Raw genomic sequence first — 21,937 nt, 5'->3', positions numbered from 1 at the left:
ACAGCTGAAATCTCATAATTCATGGAGAAATCATGAGAGTTGGCAACACAGCTGCTGCTACTTTAGTCTTTTGTAGCGGATGCTTTGTTCCTCTCCCAAACTTAATGCCAAATTTATCTGCTGGGCCATTTATTTCCCTCCTGCTGCCTTCCCTCTCACTTGGTATGACTCAACTTTGGTTGCAAACTAGCTGTAAGAAACTGTGGTTCAGAGCAGGCTAGACTCTATGGTGGTGGTCAGCATGTCAGGAGAGAGCTAGTGAGTCCTGTTGCAGTTGGTCTTGGTCTGTTAGATCATTATAGTTGAGCACAAAGGTGTTTAAGGTGTTTGTACATGGCTCATTTCACATGCTCACTGTGGTTATCTTTTCTGTTTATATAGTTTGTAAAACCAGAGTGGCTCATGGAACCAACTCTCATGAGGTGAGTAACAGACCTCGGGGACTTACTTGCCTCCTTTCTAATCCCTGCATAACTGCTAATAGTTTGGCTAGAGTTTTATTGTGCTGTACTAGTCAGATGGTACTTCTTGCATCACCCCCCACCCACATTTGTTCACATCGGGCTCAGTTTAAACATGTCTTGTATCTCGCGTCCAAAGTTCTGTCCTTAGGAGCAGAGCGAGACGAGAGTCTCCTTTGGTGGGAGCTCAAGCTAAGTGAGCTGTCTTGTGGACCATCTCTGTGCCCCAATGTGAGGTGTCAGTGTTGAGAATTGGTGCTGAGATGTGGCATCTTTGATCCTCTTCTGTGAGACTGTGAGAGAAAGGAGATGAGAAAAGTAGGACAGGCTGCCATGTGATGCTCTTTATGGTGGGACTTAAGGGATGGGGGCCAAGTTCCACATTATACTCTGTTCTCTTCGTGAGCTGGAAAGAGACTCATATATATATATATATAGGGCTGGGCTTTGCTTCCGATCTGAGGTGGCCATAATCAAAATGATTGCATATCCTTGAGGTGAGGAAATCTCTCTAAGAATCTTGGCTGGCTGTGAGTACAGGGAAACAGCGTGGAGCTGGAGCTCATTCTCCTATGTGCTTCCAGCCTCTCTCAAGTCCCAGTCTGAAAAGCCAGGCCCTACTCCCTTGGAATAAACACGCATCGTTCTTTAACACTTTAGCTATTGTCAAATACATTTTCCAGCTGCTTCTAAAGTCTGCAGTGCATTGCTGCAACACCTCTAAGAATTAAGGGCTCTGGAGTGAAGTGAAACTTGGAGAAATACGATGCCTGTCACCAAAATGATGAATGACCGATATTAGTATATAAACATAATTAAATCTGTGACTCAAACCTTAGCTGGATCTTACTCCCTCTTTGCAATGATGTGGTGTGTAGTTCTGGGGAGAGTTTAGGGGAGTGCCTGATATCTGCTGGCCACTCCTTGACATTTTCTCCTGTTTTGGTGGGATTTCTCTTTCCCTGCTTCTAGTTTTCCTGCAGCTGCCCTTTGAAATGCATGAGGCTTTCAGCACCTAATGAGTTCAACATGGACTTCCTTGATGAGTCTCTTTCCAATCTCCAAAAAAGTACTGACTTATTTGAACCTTCTGCGGGAAGCAGCTTGTGAATATTTTTATAGTGGGGCTGTTGTCACAGAAACTGATTACTGCTGCCCAAGATGGTACCCTGCAACATGCTTGGAGTCCTGCACGACACTTCAGCCCCTATATAGCAGAACTGCAGATGGTGTTAAGACTCATTTATGGTCCAACAGCAGCCTATCTTGTAGTAGCTATATGTGGAGAGTGGCCGCTTGAGAAGCATGGAATGCTCTTCTTGTTGAGAGGAGGCAGTGTCTCTAATGGTTTGAACACAGGAGGCAAGAAATGGTCTCATTCTGTTGTCTCGTCTGCCAGTGACTCCCTCTGCACCCATAGGCATGTTGTTTAAACTTCTGAAGATGTTTTTATTGCAAAAATGGCCTGAGCTTTAACCTTGATGTTGCTCCCCCCAAAACCCTACTTCAGGTGACACAGAAAAATATCTAACTTGGACTTGTGGATGCTTTTACTTCTTGGCTCACTGAGGATATAGGCTTGAGCTTGGGTTTGGCATCAAACTAAGCTGGCAACTTGCCTATTTGGCAGCTAATGCAAGCTTGGAATGCAAGCTAATCAAACCTCGGGTGCTGTTAGTCTCCAGTGATATCCTGCCATTCCATGTGGACTGCACGTTTTTTCTCTTACCACCCCGCTTCCCCCACTCCTTTCTTTCTCAGCCCTGGAAGTCACCTATGCTGGCTTAGTGTTTTAACCCCATTTTGTGTGCTCCATTTTTACTGCATTTCCACAGCACTAGAATAGAGGTGCTGTCCAAGAAAACCTCCTCTTATGCTGCCATTTGGCCAGAAGTTGATACCAGCCTTTGGTAAAGCTGTAGTGTGACATCAGTAAGACCCAGCATTTGGGGAAACATGCCCAAAACAACACTGTTGTGTTTAGCAGACTGGAATGAATGAAATAGAATGGCAGAGAATATGAATCATTTTCTGGTTTGCCAGATTAATTCCTTAAAGACACTGTCATTGAAAGCTCCTGGTGCCAAATGTTGCTTCATTTAACTTTCTAAACTCTCTCTAACGTCAAAATGGAAGCTGTTTATGTAAAGCATTGTTCTTATGTCACTGTCACAGATGATGGCTTCGTATGTGCTTACTCACCCTGCAAATGAATTCATGGAGAAATCCAGTTTAATGCACTGCTAAAAACCATGGATATCCTACCAGGAATCTATTCAAGCATGCTGGCTAGTACAGAAACATTGTGCATGTTTTCATGATTGCTAGACCCATGTAGACATACTGTGTAGGCATGGCGAGCCTGGGCTAATTCCAGCAATGAAGACATACCCTCTTCCACCTGGAAAATGGGATTAATGAACAGATTTTCATCTTAGCTCCCCTGAAACACCTTTGATAATATTTACAAAGTGCACCTTGAAAATATGAAGAGCTACATGGTGCTGTTTGTTTATGTAAAATGATGTAATATTGTCTTGGACCCTCTACAAATGTAGAGAATCACAGCCATCCTTGCCATCAGTGTGAGAAAAATGTGCTAAGTTGTTGCTATGGCTCGGAGTCATTTTGATGGATGATTCTATAGAAGCTTGCTTGAACAGGTTATTACTGTGCATCTAGTATAATAGAGATGGAATAAGAATATCATTGCAAGTAGGCATTGACAACATACACTAACTTGCACTCAAAAATGTTAAGAGAATTGACTGATTCATTGCGTATGCATACAGACAATTATGTGATCTAATATGGTCTGGTAGGTATAGAAGAGAATAGAATAGTAAATTGCGGGGTAGAGACAACATGTGCTCAGACCTTTAACCATGAATGGATATCACTCTGTTGCTTATCTGGGCCAGATTTTTGCCTTTTTTTTTTTTCTTTTAAGTATCATTTTTTATCAAAATACCTCCTCCTTAAAAGGGGCAAAATGAGAAGTTAACGTGAAGTCAAATATAGCTCTGCAAAGTAAAAGTACACCATAAATCAAACAGACAGGTGTGTGCACATAGGAGATAGAAGAAACTGTTTCATGGCATGCAGTTTGTAAAATCCCTGGGTGCTCCTGACTTCACTAAGATCCAGTTAATCATAGAAGTAAAGACGAGAGACAGGGAGCATATGGAGCAAGAGTGGTATGATGAGTCATACTCTACCACTGGACTGTTTGGTGACCCAGAACAAATCACTTAGAGGTTCTCTCTCCCCATGAAAACCCGACCCTACTGAAATCAGATCATCGGCAGCAATGGAAGACAGAAGGATCTCACGCTGTGCTCTCCTGATTCCAGTGGAGTTTCTCTGGTAGAGAGTTCCACGCTTTGAATACTTTTCACTCGGATTGACTTTTCCCCATCAAAATCCATCCAAGTTAGATGCTGTCAGGCATTGCACCTGATGCTGTTCATTGGTATCATTGGAGGGACATGTCTTTTAGTTACTTGGACCACAGCCTGTATAATGCTTTAGAGAGGAAGAACAGACTTTGAATTGTCCCTGACCATTAAGTGAGGAGCATTGATATGAAGTGCTCTCATCAACCTTTGCCACTTAGCATGCACATCATGGTGCTTTGCACAAACTGATGCTTGTCCCCACCAGATGGGAGGTATTGTCATAGTCCATCCTCAGAGCAACAAAAGCCATGCATTGCAGTAGGAGAGCACAGTTTTCAAACCAACTAAAGTAGGAAATAAGCATGTCTGGCTGATTTTTAATTGGATGTCCAAGGATAGAGCTTAGTTGTATATGTTGGTGGCTATGGCTGGCTCCTCAAAGTGCTTCCCTTCACTATTACATAAATGTTACATGAGCTAGGTTTGAACTGGTTGTTACTCATCATTAAAGCCCCATAAATGATTTCCTCTGGCATATTTCTTCCTGTGCCTGCATTCTTCATCTAAGGGGTCTATACACTTGGAGAAATTGGATGAAACTGAGCCAAGAAAAATGACGGCTGAGCATTTCCTAGCAGCAAGAACTGTTAGGCTATGAAGAACTATCTCAAGTGGAGTGATGGAAGCCCTATTGCTTCAGAGATTTAAAACCAAGTGATTAGAGAAACAGCTTGTATTGTCAAGGAGTGGTCAGCATCTCTTAGCAGGCAGTGTCTGAAAAATCTGATAGGTATTTTCCAGGCTTTGTCACTCGCACCTTTTACTGATTTCAAAATAAAAACTAAAATCAGGGTTATGAATAAACTAACTGTGATGGATGACATTTGTGTGTATGTATAAAAACTTAATTTAAAATGAAAGCAGCACTGCCAATAACATCCTGAGGGTTTTAGAGCTTGCTTACAGCAGTGAACAGAATAAAATAAAAGCCAGCAACAGAGAGGGGATTTGGGCATTATCCCTGAATAGATATTCCCCATTACTCGCACTATGATCAGACAACTGAGAAATGCAAAATAAATGAAAGCCTAAATCCTCGTGGAGAACTGTATTTGTGTTTTGTGTTTTAGATGGCAATTGTATTCAACCAGGAAGGCCTGACGGCCATCCGCCCCCCCTGTGTGATTCAGAGCTTCATCAATCACAATGCTGTGCTGTATAAAGTGTTTGTGGTCGGAGAGTCGTACACTGTTGTGAAAAGACCATCTCTAAAGAACTTCTCTGCCGGTGTCTCAGGTAAATTGCTTGTGTGTTAGCTTTGAACGCAGGCGGGAGCTCCAAGGGCCTTTGTGGCTGGGAGCCTGAATGAAAAATGACTTTGAGTAGGCAGCTAAAATTAAGGCATCTGGTTTTCGCATACTGTATTTCCTCCTCTGTATTATTTCAGTAGAAAGGGAGATAACTCATCTGCTCTGGAATACATTTGAATGGAGATCCTGTAGTAAATATTTATGTGATATTAACCTGAGTCTTACCTGCTAAAAGCTGTGGTTTACATCATTGTTGAAGGAGAGAGAGTCCCTCCATTAGAAACTCTAAACACTCACCAGGTTCATCTGTCCCTTGCTCTTGGAGTTTTATATAGTTGAATGTTGGAGAGATTCCTGGATTTTATCATTTGGGAATTTCCTGGTCTTTACCTCAGTCTTTTTTTTATGTTTAAATTAAGAGCCAGTTGAATTCTGTCACATGGGTCTTTTTTAAATCATGGTGGGAGACATAGCTGTACATTTTCACTTGATTCCAGTTGGCAAGTATTTGGGGAACAAGGTCTTCAGAGATGATGATTCTCTTGTTATCACCGCTAGGTACAATTTTAAATCGTCAGTATTTATTTGGAGAGTTTTAATGTAATGTGTTGAAATCTCCTTTTGTGAAAGAAATATAGCTTTCATTGCTATTGGACTATAGAAAGCTGTGCAAGTTTAGCAGAACTAGTATTTCAGAACTGATGCATCTAGCAGGTAGTAGGTAAAGGACTGGGCTACATTATGCCATAGGCTGTACAGAGAAGTAGCAGAGTTCATGTCCTAAGGAGACTGTGCTCTAGCAGTCCAACTGCTATAGCCTAAAAAAGCAGATGTGTTGCCTGGGAATGGGTGAAAGGGGAAAGTACCAAAACCAGCAAAGATTAACAGAAGGATACAAGCTCATCACTTGCCTTGGTGTTAGTGAGATATAGATCTATATAGAGAGAGAGACACAGAGACAAGCTGCTTTAACTAAAGTGCCCAGAGTGTACTAGCATCCCTGTGCTTCAAGATGGCAGTGGGGGCACTTTATCTAAAGCTCATCAAATAAGCTTGAGTTAAAGTGCCCCTGCCGCCATTTTGAAGCACAGGGGTGCTGATGCACGAGATGTGGGAGGTTGCTGGAGCACGGTAATTGCCATGTTCCAGCAGACTTGGTTTAGATATAGGTACCCTTAGAGTCTAACTGCTTCAAAGAGGTACAAGTTTTCACAGACAACAACCTACTTCATCAGATGCTAACATCTTCCCTATGCTGCCCCTTCTCCCTTCCCAATCAAGTTTTCCTAGTCCATCTCTAACCTGTCCATATGCATCAGGAACATGTGTGATTAGTGATTACAAATGGCTAAGCACTGGTAGCTTGATCTTCAGATCTGCTGCTCTGCAGAAGCTCTGGGCTGTGAGCATCACTGAAAATTAGGCCATGAATATCTAAAAGCTGCCATTGCCACCTGCTGTAGGTCTCAATGATTGTTCTTCCACATATTACCAAGTCACAGATTGATTTTTTTTTTTTTTTTTTGCATCTCATGTCTTCTGCATCTTTACTATAAGCAATCAGCTAGGACTTTCTGTGGTTCTGTCTGCTGACTAGAACAGCTCAGTAGTAACACCCTCTTTGACTGACCCATTAAGAAAGTAATGGCTCCTGCATAGTCCCTGCTACGTTTGTTTTGACACTGGCCCAGATTCACTTCTGGATCTGTATGCTGGTAGAGGACCCTGGTGGTGGAAGCTCAGCCCCAAGTGATCAAGATGGAAAGCTTCCAGAATATCTGCCCTGATGGAAAGCCTAAAAGGAGATGCAATGGGTTTAAGGATGTGGCATAGCTGGAGGGTGAATAGGATGTAGATCCTGGAGCAGCCTCTGCTGTAAGGCTTCTGTGGTGACAGCAGATTAAAAAAGATTCCTAGTCTTTTTAGCAGTATCCTCTGTCTGCCTCTTCACTGAGGTGATCCTGCCATTTGGGGTCATCCCTTTGGGATCCTGTCCTTTGCAATCAGGATATTTTAATTTGAAAGCGTGCTGCACTCTTAGTTGAATCTGATGCCAGCCCCATCAGTTCTGTAAATAAGATCTTGAATGTTTCCAGTTGAATGGTCATTTTAATTCCTAAAAATTACCTAGGAAGAGTTTCATTAACGTAGGAAAAATGGTTTCTAATTAATAGGATTTATTTTATTGCAGGGAAACACAACCATCCGTATATAATATACTTATGTGTTTGTATATCTTACATGTGTCCTGAGATCTTAATACTGTATCGGTCTCTTGCTGTATTTTTCTACAGTTGACAGGTAACTAAGTGATGGAACACTGGAAAATATCTTTTTTTTGGTGACTGGCTCTTGAATGTCATTAGCTATTAATCTGGATTAGATTTCCTGGGCTGTACTGCCACCTAGTGTTGTATGTAGCCTAATCCTTTATAAATCAAAAGAAATTCCAAGTCTATATTCATTTATTACTTTTCTTTTTAATTTCAGATAGAGAATCAATATTTTTCAACAGCCACAATGTGTCAAAGCCAGAATCTTCCTCAGTCTTAACAGCAGTAAGTACTTTATAACACTGATAAAAACTAATCCTTCTCTCTCTCTTTCTTTTCTCTCTCTCTTTTAATTAAAGCAGTAATGAATAGTGAATCCTAATTGTAAACTGTATCTGGTCAGCCCCCAAGGAGTAGTTACCCATTTACAAATTATCCAAATCTACATCAATAACCTGTTGTAGATTAATGACAAACTTGAAAACCTATACAAAAGGCAGCTTCTGCCTTGAAGCATCTCCAGAAGGCTAAGTACAGTTTGAATCTTCTGCAGAAAATCCCTTTCTGTTAATTAACTCTTATCAGTCTGTTGAGACAGATTAAACTCTAGATTATGGCATCATTCATACTTGGTGAAATCCAAAATAATCTTCAGTGCAAAAGTAGAGGTTGCACTGTTCTTTTTGTTTTGAAATATATGCATTTAGTAATTAAAATACTGGACCTGATTCTTCATTTGCTTTTATTGGGGTTCTGTGTCTCTTGATTTTTTTTTTTTCATGGAGTTTCACAAGCGTGAAATCATATAACAAGAAGTGAATGAGGTACAGTGGAGAAGCCCAACTTTTAATTTGCATAAGATGCTAAATGGCAAAAGAAGCTGTTGTGGGTTCTCTTTTTTTTAATTCATGGAAGGGATTCCCCTGAAGCTGGATCTAGGCTCTGTGAGATGGAGACTCTTTAGATTGACACTTGCAGTGAAGAGAGAGCTGAGTTCCAAGCACCCAGGATTTTTTTCATTTTATGTTGTAGCTTGATAAAATTGAAGGTGTGTTTGAGCGGCCAGATGATGATGTCATCCGGGAGATCTCCAAAGCACTGAGACAGGCTCTGGGAGTTTCCCTATTTGGAATTGACATCATCATTAACAATCAGACTGGGCAGCATGCAGTCATTGATATCAATGCATTCCCAGGTAAGAAAGTTCTTTCACTTTGCACTGTGCTGATGGATGCCAATCCCTGTATTTTTAAAGTGGAATTTATATTACTGGTGAATGGAAGTCAGTTGGATTGCTGCCTCTTAGAACAAAAAATAGAGCATATTTTCTGATTGCAGGGTGCTAGCCATTTGTGGTAATGGTTCTCTAATCTAGTACTTCAGTAGCACATGCCATAGCATAGTGTGGATGACTAGTCAACTTTATGCTATAGCTTCCACCCTCTTCTATACAGAGGTAGGATCCTCACCCCAGTGGATCCCTACATGAAGTACTTCATTTTGTGTTACTTGGAAGGCCACTGGTCTGTCTGCCTCCTGGTGTGGAAGGTGAGGACAGCTGCAAGCAGGTTTATCCAGCTTTTGTTGGGCACCATGACACAAGGACATTGAGGAGTAGGCACAGCCAGCCATGTACCTTTCAAAATCTGAGTTAATATAATGAAACACTTTTCACAGATAATTTATTACAGCAGTAACTGGGGAATAATAGATGTAAGAGGGGTGCTGGGATCCTCAGAACACAGGAGATGTCTTAGCAGATCAGAAGAGCATTCCATCTCATTCAGAAACCTGACAAGTTGCCATGGTTTGACCCTGAAGGATAACAATGTTTATAGACCAAGTCAAAATTGGTATTGTTTCCCTTGCCTTGTTCAATCACTTTTGGAACCATATCCTATGCTAACAAGTTCTTCGCATATGGAATGTGTGAATCAGCACAAAGGTGAATAGTAATGTGCTATCTTAGTGCCATGTTCATTAGCTTAACAGCAAAAAAATGCATCTGCTAGGCACTGGGAGCAGTTGCATTGTGCATGCTTTTCACATGATATTTTTATCTCGCTACTGAAACTGTAGGATTCCCTTGTAGAAACATGTGCAGAGTTGCTAATCTGGTGTGCTTTCTTCTTCCTTCAACTTTTTGATGATGTGAAGTTTTTTGGGGGTTTTTTTTTTCTTTGGGGTGGGGGGGGGTCTGTTTTTTGAGGCAGAGATTCTGTCCCAAATTGTCTCCCTTCTTAATCTCTCACTTTTGGTTTTTTGTCTTCCTAAATATTATAACCAAGGAGACCAAATGAAAACCAGCTCCTTTTAATATGATGGATGTCATTACTAGATGTCGGTCCATCCCATTTTATCTACATAGTCATCCATTTTCCTAGATCCAGAACTTTCTTTTAAAATACTGTCTGTTGCCCACCACCTCCCTGGTGCTCTAATTTCTTCAAGCCACTTTGCAGTATGAATCTTCCCTTCATTGTGGTGCAGATGCCTCCACTGCGCTGGTATGACCCACAAACAAATGACAAAAGAATTGCAAACAGTCTTCCAATAGAATAAAAGGGAACAAACAACCTAATTCATTTTAAGATAGAGGTTGATACATTTTGAGTGGGTTTATTTTGCATAGCTCCTTTCAGTAGCAAGGAACTGAACTATAATCCAGAAAGTCCTATTCCAATCTTATCTACATTCCTACGGGCAACAAACACAAACAAAACACAGCACAAAGAATGGCTGAGGGCTTTAATGTTTTTAACAAACTAAACTTCAACCTTCCTTCTCCCAAAAACAGTGAGACCTGCATTGGGTGAAAGCTACAGCAATTTCAGTATTCAAGGAGAGATTTTTTTCTGTCCCTGTTGCAGAAGCTCATGCAGAGGCACCTGCATACCAACGCTGTTCTGTTGTAGAGCTTCCCACCCAAAGCTGCAGCTTTTCGCTAGACATCAGAAATTCCTTCCGAGTCGGGCATTTTGAGCACATGATATCTTGTGCTTTTAAGAGGCATTGGATCAATAGTTTGTTCTCTGTACATAGATATTTTGGACACTGAAGCAAGAAAATTTCTTGTCCTTTTCAAAATGTTTGAATTCATAGAGAAGCTATGTATGTTTTATGTACATTTATGGTTATCAATCTTTAAATTTGTTACCAAATAGATTAGGGAGGGGCAGCTACCCAGTGGGTTTGTAACATTTGCATATTAGATTTATTTTCCGACCAAGAAAAATTCAGTGCTGCTTATTCACACCTCAAACTGCATGTCCCACAACCAAGCCCAACTGCTGCATTTCCCTGGGATTGCCGTCTCTTAGGCCCCTGTCACACATTACGTATCTTATGCAATTAACTGGTTAAATGCAGAGAAATTTAGACCAGCCACATGTGCAATGCAATTAATTATTCCACCATAAAAATGACTATCTAGCTATAAAAAGAGCCAACCAGCTACAAAGTTGTTACACATTTTCAAGCACTATTTCTATAGCTGGTTTCTCTTCAGTTTTAATTTGAATGTGGGACAGGACCTTTTAAAGGCACAGTCCTGCACAGTCAATTCCAAAGCTTGGTTACATGAGAAGAGATGGCACAACAGCTTTCTGTATAGAAACTGGCAGCTTAATGGCATTTCTGACAATCTACATCACAGTGGACCTAATCTTCCCACATCCACTCCTTTCCTCAGCAAGGTGAACTTTCAGAGGGCTCTTTCTTTTTTGCTTGTGTCATCCTATCTTCTGAAGCCAGAAGTTGAGCTAGCTAGAACCACCTTCTAAGACTGGCTGCCAGATGGAGGTGTGGGACATGCCTGTACAATGGGCTCATACCCTACTTCAGATAGTCCCAGCTACTGAGATGAGGGCAGGCTGGCCCTAACCTTGTTCCATCTGCTCCCATATCCAATTTACTCTGCTGTTCCCATAATCAGATTGCAAAGCTCATGAACCTACCCCTTTCCTGAGCTGTTGCTGTGATCTTGGGTCTGATTTACCATTGCCAGTTTGAAGTGGATGTATGTGTAGAAGTGCATCATCTGTCATCTGCTGTGTTTTGTAACAATGTTTTTTTCAACAACATAAGATAAATGTCCAAGACACCTGCTGTCTGTCCTACATGGCTGAAAACTGCCTGGATCGTATATTTGGATATAGCAACACAATGAGATATTTAATGCTAGGCAGGTAGATATTAGAATGCATTCTGTCAGGTTGAGGTGATCTGACTTGAGAAGGTGATAGAGTGAAAAAGGTTACATAAATACTGTTTCATTGTGTCTTTACCTAGTTACTGTTTGTTCATGCATAAATTTGGGTGTGATTTCTGTGTGCAATGTTGAAGAGTTAGAGACTCCATGTGTTTTCAGTGGAGTTTGAGTGTAGGAAATGTGGATGTATGTTACGATATGAATGTGTAAACTTGGTGTCACCAGCAGAGGATGGTGACTGTCTTCTCCCAGGTGTTGAGTAGATGACAGTGCACAAAAATGGGTTTCATCATTGGCTGTCTGCAAATGAAGGGCACTCTTTTAACAACCAAACTTACAATATTTGCAGTGTTAGTTTAAAATTGCTGAGTCTTTCCAAAACCTGTGTGGAGGTGATGTCCACTTGCTAAATATAGGTCTTGACCTGCATCGCAGCGCTCCCAAAGGTCAAGCAGGACATTTTTGTGGTGGTTTGATTCAGGTGCATCTTGGACTGTGGTTGTCCTACCTGTCTATGCTCATGAAGCAGATACTGACTGGTCACATGCAGTATTCTCGCTTCTAACCTCTGTAAGACCAAATTCAGATCTCATAGAATCAAAGTAGGGTTGGAGGGGACCTCAGGAGGTCATCTACTCCAGATTCCTGCTCAAAGCAGGAACATCCCTATCCAAACCATCTCATACCTTGTCTATCGTGTTCCTAAAACTGTAGAAACATCCTTGTCACACAGCTACAAAGCATGTAGCCCAAAGACACCCAAAACACCCTTCATTCCTTTTCTCCAACTTGGAGATGGCAAATAATTTTACTTGTCGTACCTCCTTTCTGTAGCCCTTTTCCCTTTTAAAAACGTATCCCAGGCTTTTTAATCTTCATCTGTAACTAAGCTGGTTGTAAAGCTGTGCTTAGTTCCCCTGCTTTTGAGCATTGTCCTCTACAATATTTAACTGCTCAGGGCTATTAAGCTCTTTTTGTGACTCCCATTCTGTGGGACTCCTGGATTCCTAACTGTTGTTCTCTGTAGGCATTGCTACTCCTAAACAATGCTTCTCCAACCTCTTCCTGGTCTTCTCCAAATTATGAAGGAGATTCCACAACTTTCCTAGGCAGTCTATTCCACTGTCTCACTGTTCTAACAATGAGAGAGTTTTTTCCAGGTATCTAATCTAAACCTGTTTCGCTGCAATTTCAAGACATTGCTATGTATCTTACCCTTTGCTGAGATAGATAAAAGGTGTCCTCTGTTGTCTTTGTGGTAGGGCTTCAGATATTTGAAGACTGCTATCATATCCCTTCTTAATCACCTTGAGTGCTTGCAGATGTTAAAATAAATAAATAGATAAAGCGGCACTTTATTTTCAACTCTGCATATTCCTGCACAAAGTGCCATACATACCCAAAAGAAGCAGCACCTTAGTTGGACCCAGCTCTGCAGCCTCTGTATAGATCAGGTGCTTTGGTGGGGCTTTTTTGGCACCTTTATGTAACAGCTGATTAATAAATCAGCTTTAGCTAAAAGCTCCAGAAGGCCCCACTGAAGCACCCAATCTGTACAGATGCTGCAGAGCTGGGCCAAAATAATGCGCTGCTCCTTCTGCTAAAGCGCGTTGTATTGGGGGAGCAGGTGGAGGCCAGTCTAACATCTCTAAGCAGCCCTTTTGCACAAGCTCAAAATGCTACTTCTCTCATAGTTTGCCTTCCAAGCCCTTTATCATTTTTATCACATGCCTTTTATCTCCATCTGCTCAAAGAGCCCAAAACTACACACAGTATTCTAGTTGAGGCCTAACCTGTTCTGAGTAAATAGACGATATTACCAGCCATGTCTTGCACCTATTGCACATATTGATGCAGCCCAAAATTGCATTAGCTTTTTTTAAAGCTGCATTACAGTGCAGATTTGTATTGAGACTGTGATCGACCAATACTCCTAGATCCTTTTCCATAGTGCTGCCATCCGGTCAGTTGTCACCCATTTTGTTCTTTTGTTTTGATTTATTCTTCCCAAGGTACAGCACCTTGCATTTGTCAGCACTGAACTGACAAACTGAACCCTGTTGGCTCTAGCCCAGCTTTCCAGTTTCTCAGAATCCTTTAGAATTGCGCTTCTGTCTTTCCAGGTGTTTGCAGTCCTTCCAGGTTCATGTCATTGCACATTTTTCTTGTGAATCCAGCATCCAGGTTTCAAGTATGCAGGAGCTACTGCACTGATTCCACTGGACCCATGGAAGTGGTACCCACTTAGAGATCTAAGCCAAATCCACAGAATCTGTTCATCACTTGAAAGTCTCTGGGTTAGGATCAGAGTGGAGAGCAACAAGGAAGATGTTATGGTGGGAGTCTGCTATAGATCACCAGACCAGGAGGAAGCAGTGGATGAGGCTTTTTTCGAACAGCTAGTGGAAGTTTCCCGATATCAGGCCCTGGTTCTCATGGGGGACTTCAATCACCCTGACATCTGCTGGGATGGCAATACAGCAGTGCACGGGCAATCCAGAAAGTTTTTGGAGAGTATGGGGACAACTGCCTGGTGCAAGTGCTGGAGTGGCCAACTAAGGATCCTCAGGGAAGCCAGTCTGAAGGGGAGAGGAGTCCAGGAGGGCTGCCTGTACTTAAAAAACAAAAACAAAAAAAACCCAACCTTAATAAGGGTGAAGGAACAACCCATGTGAAGGAAGATTAGCAAGTATGGCAGAAGACCAGCTTGGCTTAGCAGGGAGCTCTTCAGTAAGCTTTAAAAAAAAGAAAAAAGGAAGCTTATAATAGGTGGAAACTTGGACAGACAACTAGGGGGGAGTATGAGAGTATTGTTTGGGCATGCAGGGATGAAGTCAGGAAAGCCAAAGCACAACTGGAGTTGCAGCTAGCAAGGGGTGTGAAGGGTAACAAGAAAAGTTTCTACAAGTATCTCAGTAACAGGAGGAGGATCAGAGCAAATGTGGGTCCCTTACTGTATGGGGGAGGCAGCCTAGTGACAGAGGATGAAGAAAAGGTAGAAGTGCTTAATGCCTTTTTCACCTCAGTCTTCACAGGCAAAGTCAGCTCCCAAACTACTGCACTGGGCAGCACAGTTTGGAGAGGAGGTGAGCAGCCAGCTGTGGAAAAGAACAGGTTAGGGATTATTTAGAAAGGCTTGATATACACAAGTGCATGGGGCTCAGCAGTTTGCATTCAAAGATGCTGAGGGAGGGGGCCACTGCGATTGCAGAGCTGCTGGCTGTTATCTTTGAAAACTCATGGTTATTGGGAGATGTCCCAGACAATTGGAAAAAAGCAAATAAAGTGCCCATGTTTAAGAAAGGGGGAAAAGGAGGACCCAGGGAACCACAAATTGGTCGGCTTTACCTCAGTCTCTGGAAAAATCATGGAGCAGATCCTCAAGGAATCCATTTCTAAGCACTTGGAGGAGAAGGTGATTTAGAAATAGTCAGCATGGCTTCACCAAGGGTAAGTCATGCCTGACCAACCTGATTGCCTTCTTTGATACGCTGGAGAGTAGAGCTAGGATTCAGAGATTTAGACAAATTGGAGGATTGGGCCAAAAGAAATCTCATGAGATTCAACAAGGACAAGTGCAAAGTCCTGCACTTAGGATGAAACAGTCCCGTACACCAGTGCAGGCTGGGGGCTGATTAGCTAGGCAGCAGCTCTGCAGATAAGGACCTGGGGGTTACAGTGGACAATAAGCTGAATATGAGCCAACAGTGTGCCCTTATTGCCAAGAAGGCTAATGGCATACTGGGCTGCACTGCTAGGAGCGTTGCCAGCAGATCAAGGGAAGTGATTATTTCCTTCTATTCAACACAGGTGAGGCCACATCTGGAGTAGTGTGTCCAGTTTTGGGGCCCCCCGCTACAGAAGGGATATGGAGAAATTGGAGAGAGACAGGTGGAGGGCAGTGAAAACGGTTAGGGGGCTGGGGCATATGACTTGATGAGTGGAGGCTGAGGGAACTCAGTTTTAGTCTAGAGAAGAGAAGACTGAGGTGAGATTTAATAGCAGCCTTCAACTACCTGAAGGGTGGTTCCAAAGAGGATGGAGCTGGACTCTTGTCATCTGGCAGATGACGGAACAGGAGCAATGGTTTCAAGTTGCAGCAAGGGAAGTTTAGGTTGGATATTAGGAAAAACTTTTTCACAAGGAAGGTGGTAAAGCACTGGAACAGGTTACCCAGAGAGGTTGTGGAATCTCCATCCTTGGAGATTTTTAAGACCAGGCTGGAAGAACCCTTGGCTGGGATGATCTAGTTTGGGATGAGCAGGGGTTTGGAATAGATGAACTAATCCAACCCCTTAGATCTAGTTGCTTTGAGCAGGGGTTGGGCTATATGATCTGAGGTCCCTCCAACCCTAATTTTCTGTGATCATAACTTGTGGAAAGAATGTCCTGTCACTGTCCCTCTGTCATTTAAACCCCATCCCTGTTTCCTGTAATTTCTTCAATCTAAACCTAATTTGTGCATCCACCTGACTTCCTGAATGTGCAGTCATTGCCTTGAATTTTACTCTGAAGATGCTGTGGCAACACTGTTGGTTATTAGCAGCCAGCAGCATGACTGTGGTTCTTTATAGAGTTCTTTTGTGTCCATTCAGTCTTTGTGTTGAGTCAGGCTGGAGTTCACCTCCTCTCTTCCTGACTCCTTCCTTTATTTACCATGTGTACTGTAACTCTGAATGACTGCAGCATGCCCAAAGAGATGCTGCAAAGTGCTGGTTCAGAAGAAGTGCACAGTTTCCTATATTCTATTACCTCTCACATTTCAGGACTTAATAAGTGTTTCTGTCCTAGCTCCCTAAACATTAAGAATGACTTCCCTACAAGTTTCCCACGTGCCCTCTGCATATGGCTTATTTTGTTCTAACTGAGCATGCCCAGAACAGCCCGGGCCACTATGGATCTTCCCTCTGCACAGTAAAGCTGTTACTATGGAGATGGCTTATTCCCAGAGTGTTTGAAGCGCATTGAGTAGATTTAAAAACTAATTCCCTGGAGGTGGGAGAAGTTACATAAGCAAGAGATGTTAACAGAAGCCGTGTGACAAAAGTGGGGATTCCTTGGCTCCCGCTCTGCTAACCGTCTGTGCTGGGTGCTGGTTGATGCCCAGCTGCTGCTGCTTACGGATGCTCGGGCAACTGGCGTTTTGAATTTGGTTGATTCTATTTCTTTATGGTTTTCAAGTTGTAAAGAAAACTGAGTTGTAAAAGCTGTTGTCTGGAATATACTGGTTGTATACCGGTTGCCTTTTAAAAGGAACATAGGAGAATTGTCTAATCTGCTGTAGTTTCAAAAACCAAAACCAGTTTAGCAGTATAAATGACAATCGATTCTTTCTCACATTCAGGTTATAAATATGCCATACAATGACAAAAAAAAATAACCTCCCTTTAGAATCCAATCCTAGCATTTGTTTCTGTCTTTGTTTCTTTTTTTGTTTCTTTCTTTTACTTGTGGCATTTTTCATTTGTATTCAAATGGGAAGCTTTGCTCTATCGCTTTCCCTGTCGTGGGTTAGTGTGGGACTGGAAGAGGAACAGCAAAGCCAAACTCCCAGCCCCTTCCTCCAGCCAGGTAGTGCCTGCTTTGGGAAGAGGCTGGGAGCCGCCCTAGACCCCCGCTTGGGGAAAACATGGGGAGTCATCCCCTGCTGTACCACTGCCCCTGGGGATTGGGAGGAGTGGAGCAGGCACTGCTGGACTGGATCACCCTACTCTGGGGAAGGCAAGGAGAGCAGGGGAGAGAGGGCGGCTGGCTCTGAAGATCTGTATGCTCAGTCTCCTGCAAAGATTTCTACTGGTGGAAATCTCTCAGAAATTTCCAGTAGTAGAAATGAACATCCATTCATGGCCAGTGTTTGCACCTGCAGTCAGTTGTGTGCACAGAACTGTACTGCAGAGTGTAAGGGCCACTTATGACCGGGGGCGTACAGAGAGAAGGGATATTTGTGGGGGATGACTTGCTGCAGGTGACTCACTTGCTTCTCTTTCCTTCTCAGGTTATGAGGGCGTTTCAGAATTCTTCACAGACCTCCTGAACCACATAGCTGCTGTCCTGCAGGGCCAGGCCCCAGAGGTGACCCAGGTGAACCACAGCAAACTCCTGGCTGAGCAGACCAGTGGCCTTATGGGGGAGCGGACATGCTGTGCTAGCACAGGCTGCCGAAGTGTGGTGGGAAAAGAGTCCTCCTGGATTGTGGAGAACGAGACCAACAGCGCGGTGAAGCTGCAGCACCAGAGACTAGGCTGCAACTCTGCAGTCTCACCGAGCTTTCAGCAGCACTGCGTTGCCACTTTGGCAACAAAAGCTTCCTCCCAATAACCAGCCGATGCCATGGACTGAGGAAAAGGCACAGGGATTCACATAATGATCCCAGAACCAGAGCAGGCTGTAACAACACAATTACTTTAAAAAAAAAAAAAAAAAAAAAAAACACAGAAGAGAGAAAGAAAGGGGAAAAAAAACAGAAAAAAAAAATCTTCCATTGATTTAACCTGATTTGTTGATGAAATGATCTAAAAAAGGGAGGGGGGGAAGTGATCTGGATCCATTTCATCAGATTCCAGTTGCAAATCTGTAGTGAGTTTACACACACTTGTGTTTTTAACACTAGATCTTAATGTGGAGAGGGTTGCTTTTTAGTTATCGTTTTTCTTTGTAATCACCAATTACCAGCATTTTAGAATCAGACCTCACGGAATCAGGAAGAATAATGGTGTAGGTGGCATGCGTGAATGTGAAAGTGCTAGAGAATTTTTCCCCTTTCGCAGATGCTTCACATTTCCTCTTTCCAGCTAGGCCCTCACAGAAGTACAGTGAGTCTGGCCATCATTGCTCAGTCCAGACTTTCATCAGTCACTTGATAGAAGTGTAAGGACTGCACATGATTTTAATGGGACAGAACAGATTACAATTACTTTTGTTTTCAAAATGGAGGAGGCAGCTAGTTCCAGCTCTAGGATTCTTTTCCTTGAGCCAGATTACCCAAGATAAAGGCAGCTTCCATTTGGACTTGCATTATGGCAATAAGGAACAGTTTCTGACCCAGAACAGCTAGAGTCTAAAACCAAAAGGGTACATAATACAGCTGTGGGTATGCCAGGGGTTGAGTGACTTTTAGTGGAGAAAGTAGTGCTCTCTCTTCCTACAGCTGGGTGTAAGACCCTGAAAGAATTAGTGGTTTCAGTTCATTCTGTAGCAAAGAATATCATCTGCTAAATATCGTTCATGCTGTGCTAAAGGGCCAGCAAATGGGTCTACTTCTACTTTCTTAGAGTAGTAAAGCAGTCTTGTGGAGCCTGTGAATGCATGGATAATTGAGATTTGAAGCCACTGCTCTCAGTTGAGGCATATGTAATCCCGATGTAAAACAATTCTTCTCAGCGGTTAAACGCAGGCAAAACTGGGTGAAGCAGGGCTGTGTGTCTGTTAGTAATATATGATTGTTCTTCTAATCTAGAAACTGTTGCTATCTTGAACCCACAAGTGAGGCTCTGTGGGATGATTTTCCAGAGCAGTGTGTGTGTACTCACTGTGAGGAGTAACACGTTGATTGGACGTTGCAATTAAGATGCCACAGGGGACCTGTGATGTATATGAGATCTTAAACATGGCAGCATTTCCTGTCCTTCAAAAATTTCCTGCAGCTTTTGCCAGTCGTGAACACTAAATGAAAGGTAACTGAGTTGGTCAACCTGTGAGTTTGACACTACTTTGGTGGGGTCATGGCCTTTCCATCTTTAGATAATTCCTGAGCTATATTCGAAGTGACACTGTTAAGCAAACTTCACGTTAATTAATCTCTTATCTTACAGAAATGATAGTTCCTTGTTTTTCTGTTTTTGAACCTTAGGCATGTATCACCATGGCATCTCAACGATGTCAGCTTATTCTTGTATCTGATATTGATGGACCCTGTGATGAACAAGACTGGGGGGATGTGATACAAAGCTAGGGAGTGGAAGGGCTGGGAAGGAGTGAGCCAAATCATTTGAAAGGAGATCACTGCCATAAAGTCATGGTAATCCGTCATGGAAAAGTCCTGTAGCACGTAGTAGGATTTTATTAAAAAATCCTTAAAACTATAGAATCTAATAGAAAATAATATTGTGGTGCCATTCAAGGGAATTCTATAGCAGGGATTAAATTTATAGGATACTTAAAAGCCCCCCTCCCAAAACCCCCCAACGAAACAACACCTTTAGGAGAATTATTAGTTGTACATTCTCTAAAACTTCCTCTATACAGGGCTTCGAGTGTCAGGTGTTTGTATTAGATTTCAGAGACAGATTTGTACAAACAGACATGTAGCAAAGGCCCTGCATCTGTGTACAAATCTATTCTGAATCAGGCACCTGGCACAATGCTAGGTTATTCTGAGGCTGCTGAATCCCACAGGTTACTTTATTTTGCAGGTCTCATGATTGGTGGTGGTGTATGAGGTGTGTATGCCCTTAGCCAAGGGTTTCTAAAAGTGTTTATGACAGACCAGACCTTTCCTACATCCATGACTGAAATAAAATTGACATCCAAAGTTGTTTTGTTTTTCAAATCTCTTGTGTTCAATATGCAACAAAGATTCCCTCAGGAAGGACACCGTCAGCGTGTGCTTTTGTATGATACTCTCATGTAACCAGCTGGTTGGGTGTTTGTGGACTTGCCATTTGCTCCCTTTATAAAAATGGAAATATTTTAATTGGGTAATGAGGGTGGGAAATGATGCTAAATCTGGGTTAGTAATTCAAGACTTTTCAAACTAACTATGTTTACATGAATCTGAGTGTTGGATACAAGTAAAATGTCTGTATGCTGTTTCCGAATTATAACATTGAATAAGAATTTATTTTCCTGGCTGCCTTTCGAATTTTGGTTGGCCTATATTGCACTGCTTTATTTCTCCAAAATAAACTACTGAAATCTAATTTGCATTTTACACTTGTTTACAAATAATTTTTAAACATTTATTTTGTAATTCTCTGAAGTTTTACAAAATACTTTATTTAAATATGTTCCAGAAGTTGGCAATAACTAGAAAATGAGTTTATTTCACTAGCCTGATCCTGACCAATGTCTTTCCCTTTGTCTATAATTTATTTTATTTATCAAGTTTATTGCTATCATTTTAATTTACTGAGCACCAGTATCATGCAAATGTTTTTTATTGACATGGCATTGTAATGGGGTTTCCAGATAAATACCATCTAATATACCTAAAAGTAAGTTTTTCTTCAAGTTATTGAGTTACCACTTTAGTGGTACAACTTTGCTGATGCCATTGAACTGGGAAACCAATGGTGAGCTTTTTACATTTGTTAATTCCTCATTATCAGAACAGAGGCAATAAAAAACCAAGGGTTCTTCTGTACAAAGTATTTGAGCACTTAACATTAAATGTGTGTCTAAGTACATAGCTAATGATTTAAAGCACTTAAATACATACTTAAGGTTGAGCATATCTTAAGTGCTTTACTTTATTTGACAAGGGTAGACTACTTTTAATTATGCTTGTACTTCATAGTACGCTAGTTAGTGTTCTGTAGTATTTTGTAAAAGTAATGAAGTCTTAGTAATATTAGACCTCACTCTAGAGTATTCTAGCTATTGCATCCTTGCTGGGGATTGGGGGAAACTTCCATCTTATGTATATGAAAAAGGGAATGTGAATGAGTGAGGTTCTGCTATATTTTTGGAGGCTTTGACATTATCATTGTGTTGACGGGTAGAATCTCCATAGTAATTATATTCTAATAGTCAAGTTACCCTGTAAAAGTTAAATTCAGTTCTGTTGTACTCTTGTAAACCTGCACTAACACTCTAATTTCCCTGAAGTTTTTCCTGGTTTATGACAGGATAATGGAGCAGAATTAACTGCGAAAATTGAAATCTTGGTCCCATGGAAATCAGTGAAGTTTTGTAATTGGTCTCAAAACAAGAAGATTAGTCCCGGTGTGAAGAAAACTTGCATGGTATTGAATAGCCTGTAATGTAAAGCCATTACCTTCACCCATTTGCTCCAACCAGCTTTGACACATGCTTTGTTTTATAATGGTTATATCGCATTACTCAGTTCATTACTCAAAGGCCAGTTTTAAAATGCGTTATGACTATGATGATCATCGGTGTTTATTTTTGTGGTTAGTGAAATAGAGCATACCATTGGGATATGCCATTTTGCCTTTTGGTTTATCTGTGTCTGGGTATACAAAGCCTGTGTGCTGTATGTAAGTGCTGGTTGACTGGGCTGGTGGACTGCTAGAATCCATTTTATCCATGGATGGTAGATTTGTAA

General features: G+C 41.8%; 1 protein-coding gene across 1 annotated transcript in view; it reads left to right on the top strand.

Moving 5' to 3' along the window:
• ITPK1 (inositol-tetrakisphosphate 1-kinase) overlaps nt 1-20,581 on the top strand; it is a 225,481-nt gene extending 204,900 nt beyond the window's left edge. The window contains exons 6-10 of the mRNA XM_019552441.1: nt 382-422; nt 4,990-5,155; nt 7,660-7,727; nt 8,475-8,637; nt 17,648-20,581. Of these exons, the coding sequence (XP_019407986.1) occupies nt 382-422; nt 4,990-5,155; nt 7,660-7,727; nt 8,475-8,637; nt 17,648-17,970 (761 nt within the window). The 3' untranslated portion in view covers nt 17,971-20,581. The remainder of the gene's footprint in view (nt 1-381; nt 423-4,989; nt 5,156-7,659; nt 7,728-8,474; nt 8,638-17,647) is intronic.
• Nucleotides 20,582-21,937: the final 1,356 nt, after the last annotated feature.

Source organism: Crocodylus porosus, unplaced genomic scaffold (assembly GCF_001723895.1).
Source record: "Crocodylus porosus isolate Cpor-Errol unplaced genomic scaffold, CroPor_comp1, whole genome shotgun sequence".
NCBI lineage: Eukaryota > Metazoa > Chordata > Crocodylia > Crocodylidae > Crocodylus > Crocodylus porosus.
The sequence above is the reverse complement of the archived record's forward strand: the minus strand, read 5'-3'. Positions and strand labels throughout refer to the sequence as shown.